This window comes from Protomyctophum bolini (assembly GCF_963924005.1).
Source record: "Protomyctophum bolini genome assembly, chromosome: 20".
NCBI classification, from domain to species: domain Eukaryota; kingdom Metazoa; phylum Chordata; class Actinopteri; order Myctophiformes; family Myctophidae; genus Protomyctophum; species Protomyctophum bolini.
The window spans coordinates 15,443,368-15,469,324 of NC_137881.1; the positions used below are offsets into that span (position 1 = coordinate 15,443,368).

Here is a 25,957-nt window from a genome sequence, read left to right on the forward strand (position 1 = left end):
GCGCTCCGTTTGGGTTCCTCTCGCGGAAGTGACGGCAAGGCGACGATGGCGGCTCGCAGTTTCATTCTGGATTTGCAGTGAACTACAAACTGCTTTTATATGCCGACTGGATCCACTCCGGGAACTTTGGGGACGTTTTTCTCTCTTCGGACGGAGAGACGACCGAAGACGCGTTCGCACAGCACTTTAACGTGGCGCCGAGCCGCAAGTTTGAGGCTATTTTTCTCTCCAAGGTTCAAGGTGGTCACCCTACCGAGCTAGCATTAGCGTTAGCTTTGCTCGGCTAACTAGCTAGTTGTTCCACAGACAGACACTGAGCTAGCCTGTCAACGAGCTACGTGGTAACGACCACCCAGTAAAGTGTAGCATAGTTTTTGACCGTTTTTTGTACGTTTTCTACTATAGTTGCAATGGTATTCCATTCTCGCCAATGAGAGTTTGTGCCACAAGTGTGCAGAGCGAGGTACTCACACGTTTGCTTGGCCTCCTCTTCATCTGAACTGCTCTAAAAGGTTTGCTGTGGCTAAAGAAGTTTGAATATCAACACAAGCTAGCACGTTGCTTGTCATTTTGTCTGAACTTCTATCTCGCACACGTTGTGTGTCGTCTAAAGAATTGGAAGTCTTGCTCCTGTATTGTCTGTGGGGTCCTGCGTGCTCGTCAACATGCTGAAAACCCGACAGTGTTTACTTGGGATCCGCACTTTCCTCGGTGTAACGTCCAGAATATGGGGCTTCATCTTGTACATCCTCAGGAAGCACCTACGAACGGTGAGCAAGCAGTGCACAATTTAAACTGTCTGTTTGAGACGTTCGTTTTGTCATGTGAATTAATACAGTCAAATAGGACCTGATGATGGCATAACATATATTTAAATATTCTTATTCTTATATAAACCCATGTAGTGCTTTTTGCTATGTGTTCCTCACCTGAGGCGTGTGGTAAGACATGCCACACGCCAACTCATTGAAAAAATCTATACATGCATACAAAAGGATAACCCCCAATTATTGTTTATTTCCCCTATTGCTTATTTCCAATAAGGTCCTGTGTATTCAGTTAATCGAGTAATCAATTATAATTATGAATTATTCAAATTCTACTTGCTGTGTGCACATATGAGCCTGAACGTCACTATCTTGAGAGAAGTATCCTTTTTCTTCAATTTTGCGTTTTTATGAATGAATGGGCCATGCAATTATACCGCAGAGCAATGAGCATCTCACATTCACAGTGTCAGTGCCAGACTGCGGTCACCTTCAGTGGTTTACTATTGCCTCTATAATAAAGATGGCATCTAAGGTGGCAGAGGCCCACCACTTTTAGTTACACACAGGTGTTTCACACCTACTGAAGTCGTTGTTATAGATATTGTGCATATGCAGTGAAATATGAGTGGACTTCGACTCTAAGTTTTTATCAAGGGGCATCAGTGTCAGGAAGAGTGCTCTGGCCTGTAGTATGTTGTAATAGTTTCTGTTAGGATTTTGTCTGCAGTTTATTGTGCAGCACTCACACACTCACGTGTTGTCAACAGGCCCTCAGAGTGAGTATTCCAGTCCAGGTTGTGGGTAAAGTGAAAGGGATTATATCAGAACAGAGACCGCACTGTTCTTTCATACAAAATCTCTCCCTCTCTCTATCTATAGCACACACAGCCACATACATTGTTAAGCACCAGTATGTAATGTAGTACTGTACTGGCACAATGTTGTCAACTGAGAGCTTATGCATTGAGGAATGCAATGTAATGTATACTAATATAGTCTTAACTGTTAAATAGTCTGGACAATGATCAGACCAGAATCATTATCATTAGACCTACCTGTGAATAAGTATTAGGATCATGTGTCAAAAATCTGGTTTTAGTTCTTTGAGTTCTTTGACATGTATTTTGTATAATTGTAAAGTGAACTGTGCTCAAATAAATAATGGCTGTGCCGACATTTCCAGCATTGGCTCTACCCAAAATTCAAAGAGCAAAAAGTTAAATGACCATTAAGAGAAGAGAACCACCTATTTTTTCATATCTTCATCATAGGTTTACAGTTCACGATGTGAGGTTAGACAGTATATTATGGTAGGTATTTGCATCAAAGAAGAGAAAATAAAAAGCTCAGCTGCTGACAATGGAAGTCATTGTAGCATACATGGCATAATTTACATCTAATAAGTACTAAATCTAGACTACAATGATTTGTCCAATATGCATCAGCATGTAGCCTTCTTAGTATTGTTGCGTTTGAACTCTTAATGGCTCATAGCATATTGAATTGATAGGAAATAAGCTCCCTTCTTCCATAGATTTAGCATATCCTGCTGGAGATCCCAATGACTTGTTGCCATGCCTTGACACATCGGGCTGAACAACATACAGAGATGATGGCGGTGGTAACAGTCTGGCAGAAACTGCTTTTGTAGTTTGAAGAAGTCGTCTCAAGATAAAGTATGTGTGGCAAAATGTTTTTGGTCGTATTGAAAATCATAGCAATCAAGAGGTGCGGGGCACACACATCCAAACATTTCTACGGGTGCTCTATAAAATCATAAACTGAAGTGTGAACAAAAGGAGATGTCTGCAGCACACCGTCCTAAATGCGCTCCAAATAATTTATTTCCAGGGTGGTCAGAAAAAAAACAACGTTTCATCATAAGTTCATCAGGTATATGCTTACCTATTTTGAAATCATACATTCAGTATTTCTTATTAAACTATAGAACTATAATTAAAGGTCCCTGCACACTGCTGCGTTTTTTTTATTTTTAGCTGTGTTTTTCCGTCTGTTTTCCAAAAAACGCGTCCAGTGTGCAACCACCTTAATACCGCCCAAGCAAGCCCGGCTACAACCTACATTCCACAATCTTATGCACACAGATATTTGATGAGAAGATGTAAGGCTGTATGTACTATTATTGCTAATATCCATGACAACATGGCAGCGTAATAGACTGTGCAACTGTGCGCCGTGTGCGGCATAATGTCAATATAATAATGAAGTTGGTACCAGCAGGGCATCCAATATGCACTGGAGAAGAGGGGCTTGGTCAAGAAAGCATAGACTAGAGCTGACTGTGTCAGGTTCCCCCATAGCGCTCAGCAGCTGTTACCACCAGTAGGCTTTCCCTGGGCTTGCTCTGCCAAGTAGCTCAGGGAGGGAGAGACGGAGGCCGCCTTCAGGGTTTTGGTACCAAGCAGCCCAAGCTTAGTCAAAGTCACCCTGCAAGACCCCACCCCCTGGCTTCATTGACACCCACAGACAGCTGGGGGGGGGTGACGGATAAAAATAACTGTTAAAGAGAAAAGTACAGAGCCCCAGGGTTGGAGTAGCGGTCGCAGGTCGACTCTGTTGTCACCCCCACTAGAGGAGGGCAGAGAAGTTGGGACTAGTGGATGGATGCTGGCTCTTGGCCGGCGATAACCTGATGCAAGATGGCTTTATCCGTTTCTGTTCTTCTCATAATATGAGCATATTATGTGCTGCTGACGCATACAAATGTGTGCAGGGCTTAAAGTTCTCAGTCCTGGGGACTGATTTCAGTCCTGAGAATTTCATAGGGGTCATTTAATGGCATCAGTGTTTTTAGATTTTTTTTATTAAGATCCCATATATTTGGGGTTAGGGATTACACAAGGCTCTTGGATGATGATCAAAATGTATAATGATATTGGCATTGGCTCAGTATATCAGTCTGCCATTAAAAGCTCTTAAACCCCAGTGGAGTTTAGGGGGGAAATCGGTTTTGGAACCAGAGACCAATTGGGTCTCCATTGACCTGCTGAGCGCTGTTCAGAGGTGGACAGCCGCTGCCGGCGGGGGCAATGGGGCTCAAGAGGGTGTTTTAACAGAGAGATAGCAAGAGAGAGACTTAGATTATGAAAGAAATCCCCCAAAATACAAAGTGTGTGTGTGTGTGTGTGTGTGTGTGTGTGTGTGTGTGTGTGTGTGTGTGTGTGTGTGTGTGTGTGTGTGTGTGTGTGTGTGTGTGTATGTATATATATTTTTTTTTACACACACACACACACACACACACACACACACACACACACACACACACACTTATGTTGTTTATTGATGATATAAGCTTCAGGATTTAAAACTTATGGTTCCTTTTACTTGCTGCATTTGCAGGTAATCCAGTACCAGACGGTGCGATATGACACTTTGCCTCTGTCACCCATCTCCAGAAACAGACTCAGTAAGTACACTTTAAAATGTTTTATAATCTTTAACATTTATTTAAGTTCTATGGTATTCTTGGCTGGATGTAGTCACTGTAGTGGAAAGAAGGTGGGTAAATGAGTCGTCCTTAAAGCTGGACAACATGCACTGTAGCCTGGCGGGCTACGAGTCGTTATTTGACACGTGTATAGACTTAAGTGAAAGAGGAAGAACCATCACAAGATTGATAAAATGTCCAAGTGGAAGGTGTCAAGCCGTAGACCAGGAAAAGACATGCTCATCAGCAGACAAGAAAAGCTATCCACAGAAGAATTGTCACTGCCCACAGACAAACCTCCCCACCCAAACCATCAATGTGTGCCCTTTCTCACCCGTGAGCCATCGCCATAGTCGTTTTGTCTAGACACAGTAACGGTGGCATGAATAATGTGAATAATTGCCAATAAATCAGAGAGGCTGTCCACTGTAATACTCACTTCAGGTGTGTCTCTGGAGAATGGAACCAATCTCTTTTAGCTTGAAGGGTGAATTGCACGTCAAAAGACATGGCTCTGCATTCACAACAAACAATGCATACCTATATCGTGTTCGTTCGTTCATTCATTCATATACTTGAAACGATGTAATTCTTGTATGTGTACACATGTAATATATCTGCCAGATGGATCAGATGCCAGCATAATTTTCATATTCTCGTATTCATTCCCTTACAATTAAACCTATTAGTTTATTGGTTGATTTGCTATATTACTTTAAATGGTTTATAACCTGATAGCCGAGTGGTTAGGGCATGGCTCAAATGCCTGACAAGCTCACAGTCCACAGTTCGATTCCCTGCCAGGCAGCTAACCCATTTGCCGCATCTCACTCCCTTACTGTCTCATTGCGTTTCCCGTTTCTCTCCACTGTCACTCATTTATCTTAAATGAGTCACACTGTTCAATGCACATGTAAGCAAAATGCTTCTTAAAATAATATTAATTGTCATAATATTGTGATTTATGGTATTTTCTGACAATTCTATTATTGTAAATGTGATCATGTCAATAATCATTAGAGGCCAAGTGAGTTCATTGTCTGAGTTTGATTGCTGGAAGCTGCTGTTTAAGGTGCCGTTGTGTTGCCTACATTTACAATTCGTTTTTAATATTTGCTGTCTACATTCTGTGCCTGCAAATATTAAATTATAAATGGCTTATTAACAGAAATGGTGGGGCTCTCAAACATATTTTGTTAATAAAATGTATCTATCTTGCAGCCTACGACTGTAAGTTAATAATACGTTCCATACCATGCTAGGCAATGTTCTTCATAATAAATAGAATTCATGAAGTGATTGTGAAACACTTTGTAGTTGACTTTGCAGTGACTGAGATAAAAGAGAACAAGTTGAAAAAACGAAAGCAATGGAAGGTGCTGGAGTATGTGCACAATGTGTTCGTGCAAACACAACTGATCTGGCCCGCATGAAGTTGCAATGTGCCCAATCTGGCCTGTGACCTAAAATGAGTTTGACACCCCTCTAATAATTAGACAAGCTATTGTGTTTCTACCAAAATCACTAACTCTGCAGTCCATTGCATCTTGTCATTGTGATTAATGTCATTAATGTGCAGTACTGTATCGGTAGATTGTATCTACGCAAATTGATCTCTTTGCGATGAGTGTGTTTACTGGTGTCATTCCAAAGTCATAATCTTGCACCTATTCTTGGACGAGTGATGGTTTTGCCAAGTATATAAACAGAATTTGTCCTCCGAACTCCGATTCCCATGCCACCACTCTACTTCCTGCCGACCCAAATCAATCGATTGTTTTAATTGTGGTTTTGGCATTGGAACATGCACCGGCGTAAATATAATTTATCTTAGCCTTTTAGACTTTGTAAACTGTAATTACACAGGACTGACAATGATTATAGCCAATACATGCTATATACGTTTTCAAAAATGTCAAATATTAAATATTGTAATTGTATCTTTAGTTGTATCTACAACTCAACTGGTTACATTGGGGGCATGGTGTGTAGATCTGCTATCTTAGCTTATCTTTTCTATTTGCTCAAATAATTGCAATCAGGCGAATATGTAATACTTGTGACAAGCTTACAGCATGGTATAATTAATATGTAATACTTGTGACAAGCTTACAGCATGGTATAATCTTTCCCCTCCTATGCTCAGCTTTGTGTGTTTGTAGTCGTACCACGGAATGTTTGATTGGCTGAGCACGGAATGTGATGATGTATGATGATAAGAGCGCCCCTCACTTCACACAAATGTGATTTTTAGTGTGTGTACTGTGTTCCCCTCCAGATGCAGTGAAGAGGAAGATCCTGGTTCTGGATCTGGATGAAACACTGATCCACTCTCACCATGATGGTGTCGTCAGGCCCACAGTGAGGCCAGGAACACCGCCAGACTTCATCCTCAAGGTACTCGCTAACTTTGCATTAAAATAAGTGACAACGTTTACACAAATAATTAGCCCTCAACCCCAAAAGCGACTGTCAAATGCCAATCCAAATAGTTTAGCAATTATTGCTGAGAATGGCAAGCTTTCGTCACCTCATAGCTGTGTGTGTTATTTACTTATTTTGCATGGCTGCAGTCTTCCGTGCATTACATGAAAACTCCTGTCGGACGGCAGTAAGTTGATTGAGTTGCATACTGTCTAACATTTCGTATTTCTAGTTTATTGAAATAATGTCATGCACATTTGTCCAGTGAATCCTGGTTGACTAGATTTGGAAGACATTTTGAAACTCTTGCTACTGAAACGATCGATTATTTTGATGGAGAAATCGCGTCATTTACCATGCCTCTCAATGGGTGAGAAGGACAGCTTGCCATGTCTCCTCTCTTGCTAACGTGCCTATTGGAGAAGGACGGGTTGGGGAGGGACTTAGCGAAGGGCTAATTGGATGTGACTTTTTGTTCTCTACACCCAGGACAACACAAAAGCAAAGAACAAATATGAATCTGAAAATTCTCTATTTTATTTTTAATCAAGATGAACTTTATTGTCCCACTTAAGAACATCTGGCTTGGGTTACAGTCGAGTCACCCACGTTGCAGCTATAAAAGACAAACATTCCACATACACAAAACAAAAAGAAGCTTAAAATCATACACATTTTATTTAAGAATGTCCTTTTGTTTCCTCTCCCCTGCAGGTTGTCATTGATAAGCACCCAGTTAGATTCTTCGTCCACAAAAGGCCACATGTTGATTTCTTTTTAGAAGTGGTAAGTTTGATTGAAACACTCAAGGTCCACACCATTTAACACATTATCATTCATTTAATTCTGGCTCAAGGCCTGTATTTATCATAAGAGCAGAAATACCACTGAAACAATAAAATCCTCTAGACCAAATGGTCTTTTATGTTTTGACTTGGACCTATACACATCAATTTTAAACTACTTGTGTTTGTGCAGGTAAGCCAGTGGTATGAGCTGGTAGTGTTTACGGCCAGTATGGAGATCTACGGCTCAGCAGTGGCAGACAAGCTGGACAACAACAGGAACATCCTGAGACGCAGATATTACAGACAGGTATACTATGCCTGCTGTATATAATACTGTATATATCTAGCCAGGCGTTTGAGACATTAAGACATTTTGAGACAAAGAACCATTTAAGTTCATACTAATTATCCATAATTTATAAATTATGGATAAGGGTTCAGGACACATGGGACTTTTGGAGGAGGTGTCGGGATAAATTATAGACTTAAATGGATCTTCGTCTCAAATCTGCAACTATTAAGACATTATGATTGATACTGTCTGTGACCTAGGAATGAGAGTTTCCTTTTATCAATGGTGGGATATTTTCCTCACAATTTCTCATTGCAAAGAGTGTAAGAGTGTAGCAGTGTAATTTATTTTGTTAAAATGTTAAAATATTACTAGGTAGGCAGACATGTATACATTTATCTTCCGTTTATCTATGCTGTGTTCAAACTATGAGATAATAAAACGGCTAAAAAGCCATACTGAAAGTTGACTGGGGGAAAAAAAAGGAATTCATAAAGAACTCTTTGAATGCTTTTATATTTGTATTAAGTCCAAAATATTTCATTTGTGGGGAATTTAATTAACTTCCCCTTTGCCTCATTTCTGTTTTTGCAGCATTGCACATTGGATCTAGGTAGTTATATTAAAGACCTGTCCGTAGTACATGACGACCTCTCCAGTATTGTTATCCTGGACAATTCACCTGGAGCTTATCGCAGCCATCCAGGTAGGACTGTGTGTTCACTTTAGGGTGATTTAGACTTTGTTGTGCACTGGCAAATGGTGCCAAATGGTGCATTTATATAGTGTTGCAGTCCCACCCCCTGTCATGACAACTACAGGTCCGGAAGAGAATTTACCTTCATTTTTCCCATAGACATTTCAAGTATTTATTTAAAGACATTTAAGCCTTGGACAAAGCCAACTCTTGTGACGAATCATGACAATAAACACCATGTTTTGGGCCGATCAAATAATTAGAAAGATACCAGCTGCACACGCGCACACACACACACACATGCAACGCTCTATAGCGCCTTTATCCAAGGCGCTTCACATTGTGCATTACATTCACCCATTCACACACACATTCATCCACCTATGGCAGAGGAAACCATGCAAAGCACTAACCTGCACATCAGGAGCAATTAGGGGTTTTTAGTGTCTTGCACAAGGACACTTCGACACTAACTCTGGGGAAGCCCGGGATCGAACTGGGAACCTCACGGTTCCATCCGTCCACTCTACCGCCCACTCTACCCCTGAACCACTGCCGCCCCGCCACTGGTGTCAAAATCCGAACATTGCTGATCTACAAGCTCACAACACGTTACAGCACATGTGAGACACGGCGCACAATCAAGTAGAGAAAAATATTCATATTTAATATAAGGCATGTACAGTATTGTCATTTTTGTCATCGCATTGCATCTGATTCCTAACACTGCACACCACACTTCCTAACACACTTGTCCTTCTTGATGTTGTCACATTATTTTCATTTCCTTTGACCTAGTTCTATTTTTTTTCCTGACCTCTGGTGTTTGTGCTCTCCAGACAATGCAATACCCATCAAATCCTGGTTCAGCGACCCTAGTGACACAGCACTTCTTAACTTGCTGCCTATGCTAGATGCACTAAGGTAAGAAGCATCATGACATTGGTGATGAATGATTGTATCGCACCTAGAATTAACATCCCTTTACATCGTCGTTTTGTGCAACATTGTTGGTCCTACTACAATACATGCTAAAGTAGAAAAGTGCACTCCTTGGCACGCATGTCTCCTGCAGGCTAGTTTTCCTACCCAAGGCCTGCAAATGTTGGAACTTAAGTCAGCCGTAGCTAATTGGAAATTAATATGGAAAATATAGACGGATACATCTTTATTGCATGGCTAACAGATTTGTAAGAAATTGTAGGTGTAGTAGTAAAAAGTGTGTTTTGAAGAAAACTCAAAATAGTGGAAAATGTAGTCTGTTAACAAACACAACTGTATGGGGAGTACAGTACAGTACAGTACAGATTCATGGAATCGAGGGAAACTCACATAATGTATGACCTATGATTCAAGAGTTAGTGGATAACTTGATGTGGGATGTTCCAGCGCCACCATGAGGCTGATATGAAAGGTTTCACGCTCAGTGGTGTGGTGATTTTTTTTTACTGGTACCACGGAAGGTCACGCGCATGCACACGCATGCACACGTGCGTGCATCGCGGCATGCACACAACGGCTGCATAGCCTAAGCCTATTGTTAAATAGTGTATGAGAGTTTTAGACACACAAACACAAAAGTAGACTTAAAATAGTCAGACAAACATATTTACTGCACACTAGCGAAACTAAAACATTTTCTTTGGACGAATCACGAATTAATCTGTTTGATAGAGGAGGAGGCATTCTTCTTCTTCAGCAGCAGTATAGCCTACTGGAGCCATAGCCTACTGCTGTAAGTATGCATGCTTACTGTATAGGCTACGTGCACTCAGGTAAACGGTTAAAGCTGTTATGCAAAGTAGTATCCATTTGAATTCGGCACGGTATGAAAATAGGGGGGAGGGGGCCACTACACCTACAGTAGACCACTGAGTACTTGGTGCGTCTTGGAAAGTCTGGTGACGCGAGGTTGGTGAGTCTTCTCTTGAAAAAAATGACTGCCACCACGGCGTGGTACTGAGTTCTACGAGCATGACACCACTGTTCACGCTGATGAGTCCAATCGTGTCGCTGTTCATAAACAGACAGAACAGAAAACAGTCTCTGGTCTTGGGCCGTCTGGCATGGCGGACAAAAATGTGGTGATGTTTTTTTTTGTTGCCATGAATAGTAGCTCTAATCTATTTTAACAATTGTAAAGTTGGTCACGTGGCCAAAAGATGTGCGGCCCAGCCAATTAAAACATGTTCGGAAAAAGATGTGCGGAAAAGATGTGGCAAGCCAATCAGAGTCACCAGCTCTCAGCCCACACCTGGCCCGCCCCCGGCTCACACGTCACTAGCTCTCAGAAGACACAAACAAGGAAGGGGAGGAATTGGATTTAGCTTATTCCTTCTAAATGTCTGTATTTAAAATATCACTGACACAGCGATTCCCTTACTTACATCACTACTTGGTTCGTGCCGAAATATTAACATTACACATATCGCTTTGCCTCTTTTCGCCTGACAGCCAACTGCCCAGTACACATACACACGGCTGCACGCACACACAGGAATAACCTGCAGGCAATTTCCTTCTTCCCATAGTGCGCGGCAACGTAATCTTCGCGGGCATGAAATTCTAGTAGTTTATACTCTTCATGCTGTAATCATGGTTTTAGACTATAGCAGATAGCAGTTGATTTGAGGCTGTCGCCAACAACTACTGTCTCTCTCTCTTAGGTTCACTGCTGATGTCCGTTCCGTCCTCAGTCGAAACCTCCACCAGCACCGGCTTTGGTGATTGGCTGAATTGGGAGGGGCGTGGCTAGGTGACTTGCCACTCCCACTCTGCCGGCTTCCGTCCTGCCCTCCATTCCCACACTGCTGAGCCACTAGCCCTCTAGCAGCCTGCCTCTGTCAGATGGCTACTGAGGAGCAGAGGGTTGGGGTGACTGCCTAACGGGATGAACAGTATGGGATCACCTGAGCCCACAAACTACTGGGGAGGGGGAGCCAGCTGGTTTTTTTTTTCTTCCCCTTTTGTTTCTTTTTCTCTGATTCTTTATTTGTACATTTTTCCCCCCAAAACAAAATGGAGCCTCTCTGCCTTACAGCTCCTGACACTGACTGTGTGCGCGTATGGAGGTGCAGTTGTGTACATGAGTCAGAGTAAGCTTGCTGCGTTGTTAGTCTTTTAAAACTTTTTTGATGATTGTGGAGGGGGGGTGGGGGCAGGATCAGCAAAGGCAACAGACAATTTATGGTATTATTTGCTCTTAACTCCTTGTCATCTCGGACATTGCACTTCAGCAGATGACAACCCCTCATTTTACTCTTCTTAAACGTCACAGAGCCAGTGGAAAATATAAAGACGACCCCTTTTTAGATGAATCCACGCCCACCATCAACATCAATTTATTGGGTCTCAAGTGAATTCCTGAGGTACTTTTTTTTTTCTCACAAGAATGGATAAATGTATTTGATGAATTTTGCTTGCTGTATACCATCCACAGACATCTTTCTGGAATAAATACCTGAGCAGCCTGAAACATTTTTTCTCATTTTTTGTTTTTTTTAACCACAGTCACTCTTTCCCCAAATCTCCTTGTGTGGGACTCTGTAGTGTAGACTGGACTGAATAGGGTGTGGGTGTGTGTGTGTGTGTGTGTGTGTGTGTGTGTGTGTGTGTGTGTGCGCGCGTGTGCGTGCACACCTAAGGCGTGAGAGAGAGAGAGGGGGTTGGGGTTCATGAAGACAATGTGAAATTGTCAGTTACCATAATATATTGCATCAATATTATTGCATCTGGGCCATGACGAAATCTTGCTTTCCCCTCTCACTGTTCAGTACCATCCTAATTTCAAATAATAGGACTTGCACTTAATTTCTCTCCTGTCCATCTTTGTTGCTTTTTTTTAAAAACCTGCCTCCCCCTAACTACATTGGTTCAACTGTCTGACCCCATCTTTCAATGCCTTCTGAACAATGTCAGTCTTATTAAGGCTCACAGTGGCTTCTTATTGGCTCTGTCTCCAGGTCTGTGTTACTAATAAAACACTTGTCAGTATCGACCAATTCTTACCTGGCTTATATTTTTTTCCTGTTTCCATGTGCCTTATAAGTGCCATTTATTCTTGGGCCTGTGATTTAAAGCTGATGAAATGCAACCAATTTCACTGGTTTGAAAACTGCTGTTGATTATCTTATGGTTTTATATCAAACATTTCTGCTGCCTTCATGTGGTAGGAAAGTCAATTACACTATACAATATGTTGTAGCTTTGTCCATGTCTGGTCCATGTATGTATTCTCCTTCTAGGTGTAGCATATTTGAGAGGACTACTGTACTATTCAATGCGGTGATCAGTTTTGTTCTAACCCCACTCTGTCATGATTTGTTATTAGTCAAATTGTATTCATGTAATGTCATTCAGTCTAAAGCATTGCATGCTTATGAAACTAGGCCTGGTTACAGTTTTTTTTAAAGCAACAAATATAAATCAATACAATTATTGGATGGCAAGTTTAAAAAATGTAGTCTTGAACTCGTACATTGAGAGCAGCAGTTGGACCATAAAAAAATCAATCCCTTCTCCCAAATTTAGTTATGCCAAGATTCCTCCCCACACACATTTGTCTGCTGTTATATCCTACTACTGGCTCACCTGCCAGTGAGGAGCCCCCACAGCGAGGACGGAGAGCCTTTGCCCTACCCCTCCCGCCCAACTCTTTCCGCTAACAAGTGCAGCCCTAGCCTCTTTCGGGACTCTCGGTACCGCCGTCCAAAATAAGAAACACGCAGCCAAATAGATTATATATTATAAAAACATGAGTGGTAGTTCCTGAAAGACTGGATGAAAGTACAGTAGTTGACTTTACTATGGGAATATCAAATAATAATGTGAACACACTACACCAGTGGTTCTCAATGTGGGGTCTGTGGACCCCCAGGGGTCCTTGAGGGAGTTCCAGGGGGCCCCAGCTAAATGAGATAGGACTGTAACTCTGAGTGCATAAATGGAACCAAACCAAATGGACCCTAACAGGCCATTTGCACACTTTCAGAGTTAAATTAACATGGATTTTACTATATAAATTGGGGTCCCAGAGATAGAAATGCCATTAAATGGGAGTCCGTAGCCTAATGCATGTCAAACTGGGGGTCCTTGAAACTAAAATGGTTGACAATCACCCAAATCTTCTCTCATGGAGGTCCCTGACTGGCATGTCTTTTCAAATGGGGGTCCGCGTGCTAATAAGTGTCCATTTGGGGGTCCTTGACATGAAAACGTTTGAGAACCAGAGCACTACTACACTACACAGTCCTTTCCACACACAGGCCATGCCACTAGCCCAAACATTTAGCCACACTTTCTGTACTGTCACCATCCCTACTGTCTCATGTGTTTCTGTTTCTATTAGGCGCCTGTGTGTTACTGCAGGGCCTCGGTCATATGACAAGGACGCCGCTTCACAGCTCTCTCTCTGCGTCTCCCGGCGCAGGGGTTGATCAAAATAAAATAGGACCAAATGACATAAACCCCGCAACAGTGAGTGAACGCGTCCAAACGTCGCCCAAGACACGAAACACAACTCACTTATGGAGTAAACGGTTACTATTGATTAGAAACACATTGTATTCCGCACAAAACGCAGGGATTTGTCCTTTCCCTACGTCATGTTGTTATTGTATCCCTCCGCCGCAGACGCAATAGGAAAACAGCTGAAGCTGCTGCTAACTCTTAGCAACGTTTGTTTGTGTCGTGTTTCCTACTATCAAGGCTTTCAATCGCAGCTCAGTTATTTATCTAAATCACAAGGCTCAGAGAGACCAACTGTCTTGTCTGCCATTTATCTCTCTCTAACAATGAAGTTTCAATACAAAGAGGAGCATCCCTTTGAAAAGAGACGGTCCGAGGGCGAGAAAATAAGGAAGAAGTATCCCGATAGGGTTCCAGTAAGTAGCAAAACGTTAGCATACTAGCTAGCGAACTACGAACTGCTTGTTAGGCTAAACTGCACCAGAGTATGGTTTCACTCGACAAAAATGATGAATTTCCGTCATATAAACGTTACATCGACACGTTTTTTATGTGGAAATACGACTTTTCTGCCTTGCTGCAAAGCATAAGGCCCATGTTATGACCGCAGTTTTATATTTGAAGTTGCGACGTTTTCCACAATCGACAAAGAAATGACGAAACACCGTTAGATTACTACATTATGTACATTTGCCATGGTATTATTATTATTGGCAACCTTGTGTTGTGTCAACATTAGTTTTCTCAATCTCTGGTTGACAGTGTGATTGCAACATCCGCTGGACATAGGCGTTAAGTTTGTTAGAAAACAACTACCTCTGGTAAACATACACAGGGCCTGCTGCTGCAACACAAATGAGCTGCAAGATTAAATTAATTTACTGCTCTTCTGGAATGTTTTTTTTTCTTAAACATCGCCCGATAAATAACCAAATATTACTTATGTCAACACGGTACCACAGACGAACGTGTACAACAACATGGCGAAATGCTGATAAATCATGTAGAATGTAGTTAGACAGTGAGTGTGCTAAATGTATACCACGGCCTACATCTTGAAATTGTATCGGCAGTGGACCCTAAAATAGGTGTTGTTTACGTTGCACTGGCCTCAGGTGGTATTTTAACCCCTTATACAGTAATTAGACCATTGGGTGTCGGTTGTCAATGTGCCCATTTTTTTAAATGGTTACTTTATCTGACGCCATAGCTAAGTGCTTGGTTGGTTTCATTAGCCATGTCTGATATCTGGCGTCTGCTTTTGTTGTTGCATTGTATTAGCTGTTGTACTAGCTGGTAATACTTCTACTAGTTACCTAGTAATATTTTTTCAGTGTCATACTCATAAGGCATTTATATGCTGCATGTCCCTACAGTATAGATTAGAAAGGATAGTTCTGCAGAGCACATAACTACCCAGGGCTGTGTATGTCGTGTGTACGTTGCAGGGGAGATATATATCTATGACTTTCAACTTTTAACATTTGTGGTAATAATACCCCTTATGAGTAGAAAAAAATGAAAGCTAGTTTGGGGGAGTACTCAACAGAGCCCCCGGGCCATAACCAATCAATGAATCCCACATTAGAATAGCAGGTTATCGCACATTTAGCCTAGGGCCCCTCCACTCAAGCCAATTGCAGACAGAATATCAAATGGCTGTTTAACACTGGCTCATTCTCACATGATTGGAGATCACATGTACCTAATTTGGTAAAAAAAATACAAAATAAAATCATGCTTGTCAGTTGTCAGTGGCATTTGATGTATTTGTGGCACACTAGGGTCTAAGTGAAATAGTTTTTGTCTGCGTTGCATTGAGGCCATTCAATTTGTTGTGATTCGAATTCAAAAGTTGATATCAGATATACAACTTCTATGCAAAAAAAGGAAATCATCAGTTTAGTATAGAAAATTCACACGCTGGTTTGTGGATCTCCCTCTGGTGTTGTGACTTCGTTCAGTTCATTGACATCAAGGAAGTATTTTTGACAGGTAGATGGTATCTTAGTGGTGTAGTGAATCTTGAAGAGCAGGCCCATTGCAAGTTCCACTGGTTTGGTTTGTGCGATTCACTTGAGATTCTCTAATGCAGACACGCACAGGAAAAATATAATCTCTGTCCCTGACCTCGGCCTAGCAGAGATAATTATATATTGAGGGTAAGACCTCCTTGGTTGAACCAGAGACTGAACCGCATTTCTTTATCTTGGGTTTTGTAGATTTTGTTTCACTTGGACCCTTCCCCCGTCCACCAATTTACACTTTGTGTGTGTGTGTGTGTGTGTGTGTGTGTGTGTGTGTGTGTCTCTCCTAACTATAAAGTGTTATTTTCTTCCTTCTTAGGTCATTGTGGAGAAAGCCCCCAAAGCAAGAATAGGAGATCTGGACAAGAAGAAATACCTTGTCCCCTCTGACCTTACAGGTAAGGGAACCACCCAGATTCATTATTAGATGGTAAATGTGTCAACACTCTTGAGATATTGTCATAATTGTGGTTAAAATGATCCCCTCATTCTCATTGATAGTGGGACAGTTTTACTTCCTCATCCGGAAAAGAATTCACTTGCGAGCTGAGGATGCTCTGTTCTTCTTTGTAAACAACGTCATTCCACCCACCTCCGCTACTATGGGGCTGTTGTACCAGGTAGGATTATTCTAACCTATTTCTGTGATAAATGTTAAAGCACATTTTTATACCAAAACCAAACATTTTGCAGTTGTTTAAAACTGTGTCTTTCTGTGTCGCAGGAACACCACGAAGAGGACTTTTTCCTCTACATTGCCTACAGTGATGAGAGCGTGTATGGGGACAGCCAAAGGGAAATGTGATCTTGTCATCACCCTCCCCTCACCCATTCACCCCCACAACCATTTATTGAAATATTAAAATCCAGCTCAGCAGCCTAGAGTTCCCAGAGTAAATGTCAAATGCACTTTCACCAACAGCCCCCCCCCCCCTCTCAATTATTTGCATCTTTATTATTCTTATGCGGTCTGAATTGTATTTTCCTCCAGTTTTCTTTTCACTAGGGTCTTTGGTTGAGGGTTAAGCGGCCAGTTTTTGTTTTGTGTATGTGATTGTGTAGAGTATTGATCTCACTTTAAAAGACAAGGGAAAAAAGACCTTGAAAAATGGGTTTAAATTAGACCATTGTCCTTCTCTTAAAGGCAAGGGATACAAGACAAAGTATGCGAATGTAATTTGGGGTTTTTATTTTATTGTTTATATCTTTTTGGCTTGGTTTGGTGTTCAGTTTTTTAATATATAGTTTGGTTCGGACATGGCAGGTTTGAGGTTGGACTGCATCTGATCAGAGTGGAAAATTAACAGTAGCCACCAGCCAAAGGCAGGTCAATTTTGTCTGTGGCTGCTAAATTTGTCTATCAGCAACTTTGGCAGGTAACCAACTGCAATACAGGAGTCTCTAAAGTTAACTTGTTCACTTTATCCAAGTTAGTTTCCTGCCTTGCTGATCTTTGAGTGGAGTAGTATAATATAATTCAGACTAAACAATCACCCTTCCCTTTGTTTCTGCTTTCAGTGGTTCAAGATGATTACTTTGAATGCTATTATGATTATCGTTGTTAATTATTGTTAATTTTAGATGGCTTCATTTCTAAAGGTGTCGTAAAGCTGAGTGCAATTTTCTCTTTTTATGTTTTTCTTCTTTTTTTTTTAAAGAAAAGATATGAACCCGGTATAAAGCTGCATTACTGGCTCTTTCTCTCCACTCATGACCATACATGATAAAATGTGATAAAAGCCAAATATTCTTCTTGTCTTTTTTGAACGCCCTGGCATCATAGGGGAGGCATGCTTTCAAACTGCACTGCAAAATCTCCGGAGGGCGTGCCCCTTGCACCCAAACACAATTTGAAAGCCTACACAAGGGACACCTAATGCCTAGTTCAGACCAAAGAATTGTGACAAGATTCTAAGCCCTATTTTTGTTTTCTGACAAAAAATAGCAGATGCAACACGTGAGCTTGTAGATCTGCCATTTTCAGCACGCAACACTCATTTGAGCATTGAATTGTGGCGAACAATCGCAGTGGTCTCGAATTACTCTAAACAAAAAAAATGCTATGGAAGACGTGGGTAATAAATGCATGCTTTACTTACAGTATATATTGTAATTGATCAGAAAAGAAACCCATTTCCAAAATGCATGTGCACTACATTTGAAATGTACAAATTTAGAATACCGATTCTGATTGCATGTAAGTTAAAAGGTAACATCTTATGAAGCATTTTCGATAGCTGCTCTGAAAGGTGAGGATACAACAAACTAAGGAATATTTCATATTAGCGCTGAGAATAGTAAGGAAAGAAAGAAAGTTAGTATGTTATTGTTTACCCAGGGTAACTGGACTAAGCTCAAGAACTTGTTTACAGCCAGGCCCTGCTCGTAGAACATTTCATGGTAGGGATTCAATCATCTTCAATGCCTTGTTCAAGGGCACTTCAACCGTGGTAATTTTAACGTGCCGGTCCGGGGATACGAACTAGGGACCTTCCGATATCAAGACCGCTCCGCAAACCGTTCGGCCACCGCTGCCCCTGGTTTAGGTGCATGTTGAGGGTATGATTGGAATCTGACCGATTTAATGGTACTGGTTTCAAATAAAGCCAAAGTGACCTCAAAGGTGTTTTTGCTACCCTGTGACTATTGTTCATCTAGAAGAGCTACACAGTCTGAATCTGTAACTTGGTTCAGCCTTCAAAGTCATCCTGATCTGATGACTGCACATACAGCCTTTAATATCTGTTTTTTCTTCTCCATTTTGTAATGTTTGCCTAAATATTAATTCAGTATACACATGCATTAATATCCCAATAATTCAATGCAAACGTCACGTGTAGTTAAGACCACATAGACCTTACTCTAAGCCAGGGTTCCCCAATTAGCGGGCCATCTGAAAACTACAAATTCCATAATTCCATTGGAAGGAAACAGGAAATCATCTTTTAACACCGGAAGAAGAAGTATTTTTCACTCGGAGCCGGAGGCGGCTGTGTTTACATACATGGTGGATCTGTTATGTTTACTACGCATTTTAGGGACTTTGTGATTTTATTTGGCTGAATTCCCACAGGGAAAAACAAAGTGAAGACAGAGCGTGGATGATAGGTTCTTATCACACGACTCACTTAAACGAATGAAAGTAAGATAACCGTTTTTAATTTTTACACCGCCATAGTTAGCGTTAGCCCGTTAGCTAGCTAATATTTTTTATATGGTTAACGATCTCAATATGATCGTTAACCAGAAGAACACCCCCTTACCAACAGAATGTTGTACCATTTAATCAGTTAACGTTTTCACAATGAAACACTACCAGTGAACGTTAGCAATAACTGTTAACATAAAGGTTCACGTTAGCCTGTAGCGGGCCCGGATTGAGATCTGCGTTGTTAGCGCTTTCTCACTCAAGTTTTATTTTACAAAGCGACGTCTCTCTATCTTTCTTTGGCACCTATCTGCCTCGTTTTATTATCACACGCGTATTTTCTTGTCTCGTCACATAAAAGCTGGCACCTCCACTGCCTGTCACCATGCCTGCTCTTCTGGAGAGACCCAAGCTGTCCAACGCGATGGCAAGAGCCCTCCACAAGCACATCATGAGGGAGAGGGAGCGCAAGAGACAAGGTGGGTTCACTTCAGGTTTGCCACAGAGACATTAGACAGAATGTAGTGCACGCACAAATGTGGTTGACAGATATATGGATCGTATAATAATGTCACTAATATGACTCTATTCTCAGAGGAGGAAGAGGTGGATAAAATGATGGAGCAGAAAATGAAGGAGGAAGAAGAAAGGAAGAGGACAAAAGAAATAGAGGAGAGGATGTCTTTGGATGAAACTAAAGAACAGGTTGGGGAGACATGTACACCAGGATTATTGTCTTTTCACACAAGACAACATAATACGTTTAATGCTAAATCCCACGTTGGTGTGCAAACAGTGCAATGGTAGAACTGCAGTTTCGCCTTTAGGTATTAATATAGCTCACTACAGAGTACAGAGTGAACTACTGCAACTTTAGCTTTCTGTGTGTTTACTGTTTAGTTTTCTTTCTAGCAAGCAATGGCCCTCGTTTATTAAAGTTGTATAGACTAAATAATGGGTGTACGACAAGATGACTGCAATTGTCTACAATTATCATTCCATCTTGACTTTGACTTGAACGTACGGCCTGATCAAAAGCCATAGGCTTGGCTGCACCTGTTCCATCGTAGGCATGCAGAGCAGCATTGTCTGACCATCTGACAGGCATCCAAACATATGTATTGTATTCACTCCAGAAATGTATACCAGACCTCCGGTAGCTCTAAAACGAATAAATAAATTGTAAAGGCATACATCGACGATCATGTGTCATATGAAATTGGTAGGATATTTCCAAGTGTACAAGCTGCAAAAACAATATAACATGTTTACAATACATGTTACAAGTTACAAGGTCATTCCGCCATTTAAACGGTGCTATACTGGCTCTGTTACGACACATGAGTGCATACATGCAAACCACGGCGGGAGATCAGAGGTAACCATCCCACCACACACCAGCCGGAACCGGGAGGACGCTACTCCTTTTGCAAAACTGCAGATTGTGCGTGTCTCCACTATCGGCGCACGCTGCTGCTTGGGAGTTAAACTAAAACCCAAACATATTACAAATCATGATGATGTGATTGGTGTTATTCATTCGCGATCGTGACAGGCAGCAAGGTGGGCAGGGAATATTTAAGGTCATGTAGTTTAAATGACGGTCAGTTTCAGCCTGATGGTCTCAAAAGTTTTATATCTCCCCCGGTCCATAGGGATATCCCTTTGGTCTAGTGGTTAAGATATTGGACTTTCACTTGGGAGACCCGAGTTCGAAAACAGGCCGTTACATATACATACATATACGTGAGCATAAGATCATTCCTGGGATAAAAAAAAAGCTGGTTTGTACACTCCAGTTATAAATGAGGGCCAATGTGTTTCTCTAGCATGAATTACACTGTCTCGTTGTGGTGGTCCGTCACCTCTCCTTCAGGTGATGAAAATGGGGGAGAAGCTGCAGGGACTCCAAGAGGAGAAACATCAGCTCTTCCTACAGTTAAAGAAAGTCCTCCACGAGGAGGAGAAAAGACGAAGAAAGGAGCAGAGGTACTGAACACATTTATTACATCAGTGCAATGACAATGCTGTGGCGTTATAATGATACCAGGTTGTAACTCACTGAAAGGTTCTATCCGTTAACATCTTTATCCAGCGATATCACAACATTGACGTCTTCCAGCTACCAACCCAGTCTACCTATGCACGCGGGACAGCACCTCATCACCATGCAAAGTAAAGGGTTCTCGAGTTTATGTTTTTATTTAGTAAACCTAAAATCACATTGCTCTTTTCCCCTTAAACATATTTAATCAGCACAGCTATTTGATTTTTGTTAGTCTCTCAATGTTTCTCTTTCTTTCCTCAGGCAGTCCAGTCAACCACAACAGACCTGGTGCACTGATGGGAGAGCGCAGCAAACAGCTGTTCCAAACCCCTGTCCTCCCGGTGAGTGCCACACATGCAACAGTAGAGATAAATAAAAAACAGTATGGCATCATCCAGCTTGTTCTGAATCCCACAGAGGAGTGTGCATATCCTTCATCATCCACTCCTCTCAATTCAGAAAGAATGGCAACTCCTGATACATATTCATGCAGCTGCACTGGGCCAGCCTGAACACCAGACAAAACAGCTGGTACTGTACAAGAATGTTGATACCATTATTATGCTAAATTCTAATTAGGGGATCGGCTGGCTCAGTATGTGTCTAAAGTAGAGGTCTTCACAGGTCCAATTTGACCAACCCGTACCAAAAAATGGGGTGCATGATTATGAAATTATGACCGATCTCCGATTATTTGCAGGGTCATATTTGCTGATACCGATTATGACCGATTCCGATATTATACAGAGGACCACAATAGAAACAAGCCTAGGCCTGAGGGAGCTGCTGAAAGCCAGGGACAGACATGCATGGAAACAGCTAGCTCTAGGTAACAGCTTAAGAACAGAACACATTCCAGGACAGACATGAAAAACAGAAACATTAACAGCTGAGAGGTAATGTTGTGCTCAATCTCAGCAGATGCTCTTTTTTTTACGACGATAAACAAAACATTTAGCAGAAGTCAGTATATAAACAGATAAATGAGAGGTCCTCACAGGTTAGAATTAGATGCATCAGTGTCCGAGAGAGTCCATAAGATCACTACAGTGTTATGAGGCATTTCCATTATCATTACAAAGCATATTCAACACATCAACATTCGTTAAGAGTTGGGTGAAGGGTCCCCAGACTTCATCATACATTTCAGCAGATGCTCTTAAAGAGACAGTCATGTTGTTATTGCGTCAACAATATCGGTGAAAATTGGGGGGCGGGGGTGATTGACAGCTGTGGCGGCCAATCGTCGGGTCCACTCAGGTTTTAGTCATTACCCGAAATCCGAGACATACGAGAGCTGCTCCGAACATCCCCGGGACTCACTTCTTGTGATTGGTACCGGCTCCGGTTCGGTTCGGATCTCGGGCTTTCCCGAAGACCTCTAGTATAAACTAAAGCCTATGCTGTTGGAGCAGTGTGTATCCAACCGTTTCCACTTCTTGCACTCTTCTCCAGGGGCGTCATTACCAGACACAGGGGTTCAGCACAAGTTCGGCAGAGCACGGCCAGTTCAGCGGAAGTCAGGGGGTTCATGAGCCCTATGGTGTATCCCAGAGCCAGCATCCCTCCACATATGCCGCCGGACCCTCTGTGCCTGTCAGCTTCGCGAGCAGCTCTCAGATCAGAGGTATGGCTTACACGCATCATGTGTTTAACGTCTGTGAGCGACAACAGGAAACCAATAGCGGAACTATCGGGACGTGCACAGATCCAGAGCTCAGTCATTAGATTGGTCACATTGCATCATGATTAATTTAGTGAAATATGGCTGTAATCTCTTCCTCCCACAGGTGGTGCATCTGCATTTCAGGCCATGCAGTACCTTCCCCACCAGCAGACTGGCTATCCTGTCCACGGCCACTTCACCTCCCAGCCAGGTCTGTTCAGCCATTAGCCTAGTAGTAACCCCCCCCCCGGCATATTCAATTCTCTTTGAGCTCCTCCTATATACAGCTATTAGTTTAGATTTTCGTCTTACACAAACATTACATTTCTGTATTTTTGTCCTACACAAAGTGTGGAGACTGTACGTCATATGTGGACAATCAAATCGACATGTTACTTCATGATGTACGATGACAAGAGTGCCCCTCACTTCACATGGGTGTGATTTTTCATGACAAGAATTTAATAATTGTATCTATAGTTAGGATATCTAACCACATTAATACTGTCATTAAACTTTGGAGTTATTATATTAAAGAGGTTGTTTTATTAGATCCATTTCCTTTGTACCATTTCCCCTATAGGATTCATCACAGGAGCGGGAATACCACTCCAGAAGCAGTTGGAGCATGCCAACCAACAGTCGGGCTTCACTGATGCCGTAAGTCCCCGAAACCAGTTGAATTTGGAGTAGTCCCACACTCCCACTTAATCCTCCTAGACATGCAGTGGAAAGTCTAGGGGGACATGTTATCACTTTCAGGCTTCTGTAAGAAGTCAAATATTAAGTATCTCCAGCTGTCCCCATGTGTGGCCAGATCTCTTCACATCTGCACCCAGGTCACGCCGCCAGGTGTTTCTTGGGCTGCCCCTCTTCTTTTCCCTTGTGGGTTCCAGAACAGGGCATATCTTGTGATTATTAGATGCAGGCTTGCGAAGCGTGTGGCCAATCCATCCCCAGCGTATTTGGAGGATTTCTTCCTCCACAGGGTGTTTTCTTGTTCGCTGCCAGTTACTGATTGTGTCAGGCCAGCGGATTTGGAGTATTCTTCTAAGGCAAGTGTTGGATTTTCTTCATGATGACAGTTCTCAAAGTTTCTGGGCAGATCTGAGGATTCCCAGACATTCTTCAGCTGATAGAAAGCTGCTCTTTCCTTGCCAATCTGAACTTTCACGTCAGCATCTGTCCAGCCCAGTTTATCGACAATACTGCCCAGATAGGTGAAGCTCTCCACCTCCTCTAGTGCTTCACCTTCTAGCACGATGGGGTAACACTGTCCGTGTTCATTTTGAGGACCTTTCTCTTTCCTCTGTGAACGGTGAGGCCAAGGCGTGTTGAGATGGCTGAGACTGTTTGTCTTCTCCTGCATTTGATGCTGGGTGTGGGAAAGAAGGGCCAGGTCATCAGCGAAGTCAAGGTCATCTAAATATGTCCTTGGTGTCCACTGGATGCCATTTATTTTCTGAGCTGTAGTTGTAACATAAACACATCCATACCTAGAGTAATAGCAACAATAATAATAATTATTATTATTATTTAATTGGAGCTAATGGCAGCTTGGAGTTGGCATCAGCGTCATCGTTCCATCCAAGTCTAAAGCCCTATTCATGATGTTCTTTCAGGGTGCCTTGAGACCCATGCATCCCCAAGCCCTCCATGCCTCTGCGGCTGGCCTGCTCCCCACCCCCTCAATGGCAGTCCAGATTCCTACGTCCAAGGTAACCCCTTGAGAAATACACAAGCGTCTATCACAATCGCTTGCCTTGTAGAGTACGACCTTCACAGCAAAATGGCCACTCAATACGGTCGGTGGCAAATTATACGTTAAAATGGCACACGCAAATGTAAATGGGCACTTGCTACATGCTGGTTTGACAATGGTCACACAACACCTCTCTCTTTCCCCGGGCCCCGTTTACTTCTTCCCTTTCTTGTTTTAATGGGAAAGACAAAACGATGGATCTTGCACAAAACAAATTTCACGCACTGTTTTACACCTGTCAAACTGTGATGTGACACAAAAGTTGATTCTGATTCTGATCACCACTTTAATGTCTTTAGTTCTATTTTGCCTCCTGTAACATTGCGTAACATTTTCCGCAACTGTATTTCCAGGCCCAGTTCCAGAGCTCTCCTCAAGCAGCACCTCGCCATGCCTTTCTGCCCCATGCCCAGAGTGGACAGAGATTCTATCACCATGGCAAGTGAGCAGGGTTACACCCCACAGAGTAAGCTAACATCATGGTGATCGCTGAGATTTCTGTCTCACTAAAATATCCAGGGAATCACTTGGTTTAATAACGGAAACAACTTCTTCAGATGCTCAGATGTTGTTGTTTGAAAAGAATAGCCCCAAATGACTGGTTGTTAAGCTTTGTCTCTTGTAAAGTATTGTATGTTCTCTTTGGGCTTTGTTGTGGCCAGCAATCTCTTGGCTTCTTCTCTACCTTTCACATCTGTGCTTCAACATCCAGCTTCAGTTTATATAAATTAAAAAGGACATGCCATGTGTTTGGTCTGAAAATGTTACATCTTTTAATTAAACTTGTCTCATTGTACACACATTGTTAGTATGAATCTAAGATATTATTGCTGATCTATTGTAATTTTTATTATAATTACCGGTAGTGTGAAATTGATGGGTTATCTGGGTTAAAGATGAGTTAAAGCCCTGGCCTTAGCCCTCACAAAGCTGGATGTTAACTCGTGATATAAAGGCAATTCATCCTATGACTGTTTTTGTTTTGTTAATTAAATCATTTTTTCTTGTTATTTGTATCTATGCTCTTAAAATATTAAGTAAACAAACAACAAAATCACACACCCTTTCCAACAATGTGTATTTTCTTTAATTCTGGCTGGGGAATCGATCTGTAATTTGGATTTGTATGTACCCAAAACCTTTGTGTTCTACACCAGTGGTTCCCAAAAGTTTTTATGTCAAGGACCCCCAAATTCACACTAATTATCCCTAAAGAGTGCCCCATGGAGATATGCCAGGGACGAGGAGAGAAGATCACTCTGAAACATCTCTCAAGAAAATTCCACATAGAGCACACTTGGTATGTGATGGGACATGGTGCATTTCTATGCCCACAATTTTGAAAATGAATCGCCCACTGAAAGATCCAAAACTGAATATAAATAATGTAATTCTAGAGTTGAGGCTTTACATAAAAGTTAC

General features: G+C 41.9%; 3 protein-coding genes across 5 annotated transcripts; all 3 read left to right on the forward strand.

The window, feature by feature from the left end:
• The first annotated feature begins 38 nt into the window (after positions 1–38).
• Positions 39–12,426, forward strand: LOC308334890 (CTD nuclear envelope phosphatase 1A). The gene is made up of 9 exons (XM_080791780.1): positions 39–512; positions 614–770; positions 4,131–4,197; positions 6,497–6,615; positions 7,357–7,428; positions 7,621–7,737; positions 8,317–8,428; positions 9,259–9,343; positions 11,086–12,426. Exons 2-9 carry the CDS (start codon positions 666–668, stop codon positions 11,144–11,146), a joined length of 738 nt encoding a protein of 245 aa, XP_080647906.1. The 5' UTR covers positions 39–512; positions 614–665; the 3' UTR covers positions 11,147–12,426.
• Positions 12,427–14,055: 1,629 nt separating this feature from the next.
• Positions 14,056–17,657, forward strand: LOC308334896 (gamma-aminobutyric acid receptor-associated protein). Its single transcript, XM_080791787.1, has 4 exons — positions 14,056–14,301; positions 16,232–16,310; positions 16,414–16,532; positions 16,637–17,657. Exons 1-4 carry the CDS (start codon positions 14,212–14,214, stop codon positions 16,715–16,717), a joined length of 369 nt encoding a protein of 122 aa, XP_080647913.1. The 5' UTR covers positions 14,056–14,211; the 3' UTR covers positions 16,718–17,657.
• Positions 17,658–18,891: 1,234 nt separating this feature from the next.
• Positions 18,892–25,594, forward strand: gps2 (G protein pathway suppressor 2). Of its 3 annotated transcripts, none has more exons than XM_080791770.1 (11): positions 18,892–19,054; positions 19,422–19,539; positions 19,656–19,765; positions 20,937–21,049; positions 21,129–21,235; positions 21,369–21,448; positions 22,563–22,734; positions 22,898–22,984; positions 23,357–23,433; positions 24,396–24,491; positions 24,889–25,594. In XM_080791770.1, exons 1-11 carry the CDS (start codon positions 19,049–19,051, stop codon positions 24,979–24,981), a joined length of 1,059 nt encoding a protein of 352 aa, XP_080647896.1. In that variant the 5' UTR covers positions 18,892–19,048; the 3' UTR covers positions 24,982–25,594. The 3 variants fall into 3 exon arrangements, with proteins under 3 accessions (XP_080647896.1, XP_080647897.1, XP_080647898.1); XM_080791771.1 differs by having other exon boundaries at positions 21,156–21,235; XM_080791772.1 differs by lacking the exon at positions 24,396–24,491.
• The last annotated feature ends 363 nt before the right edge of the window (positions 25,595–25,957 follow it).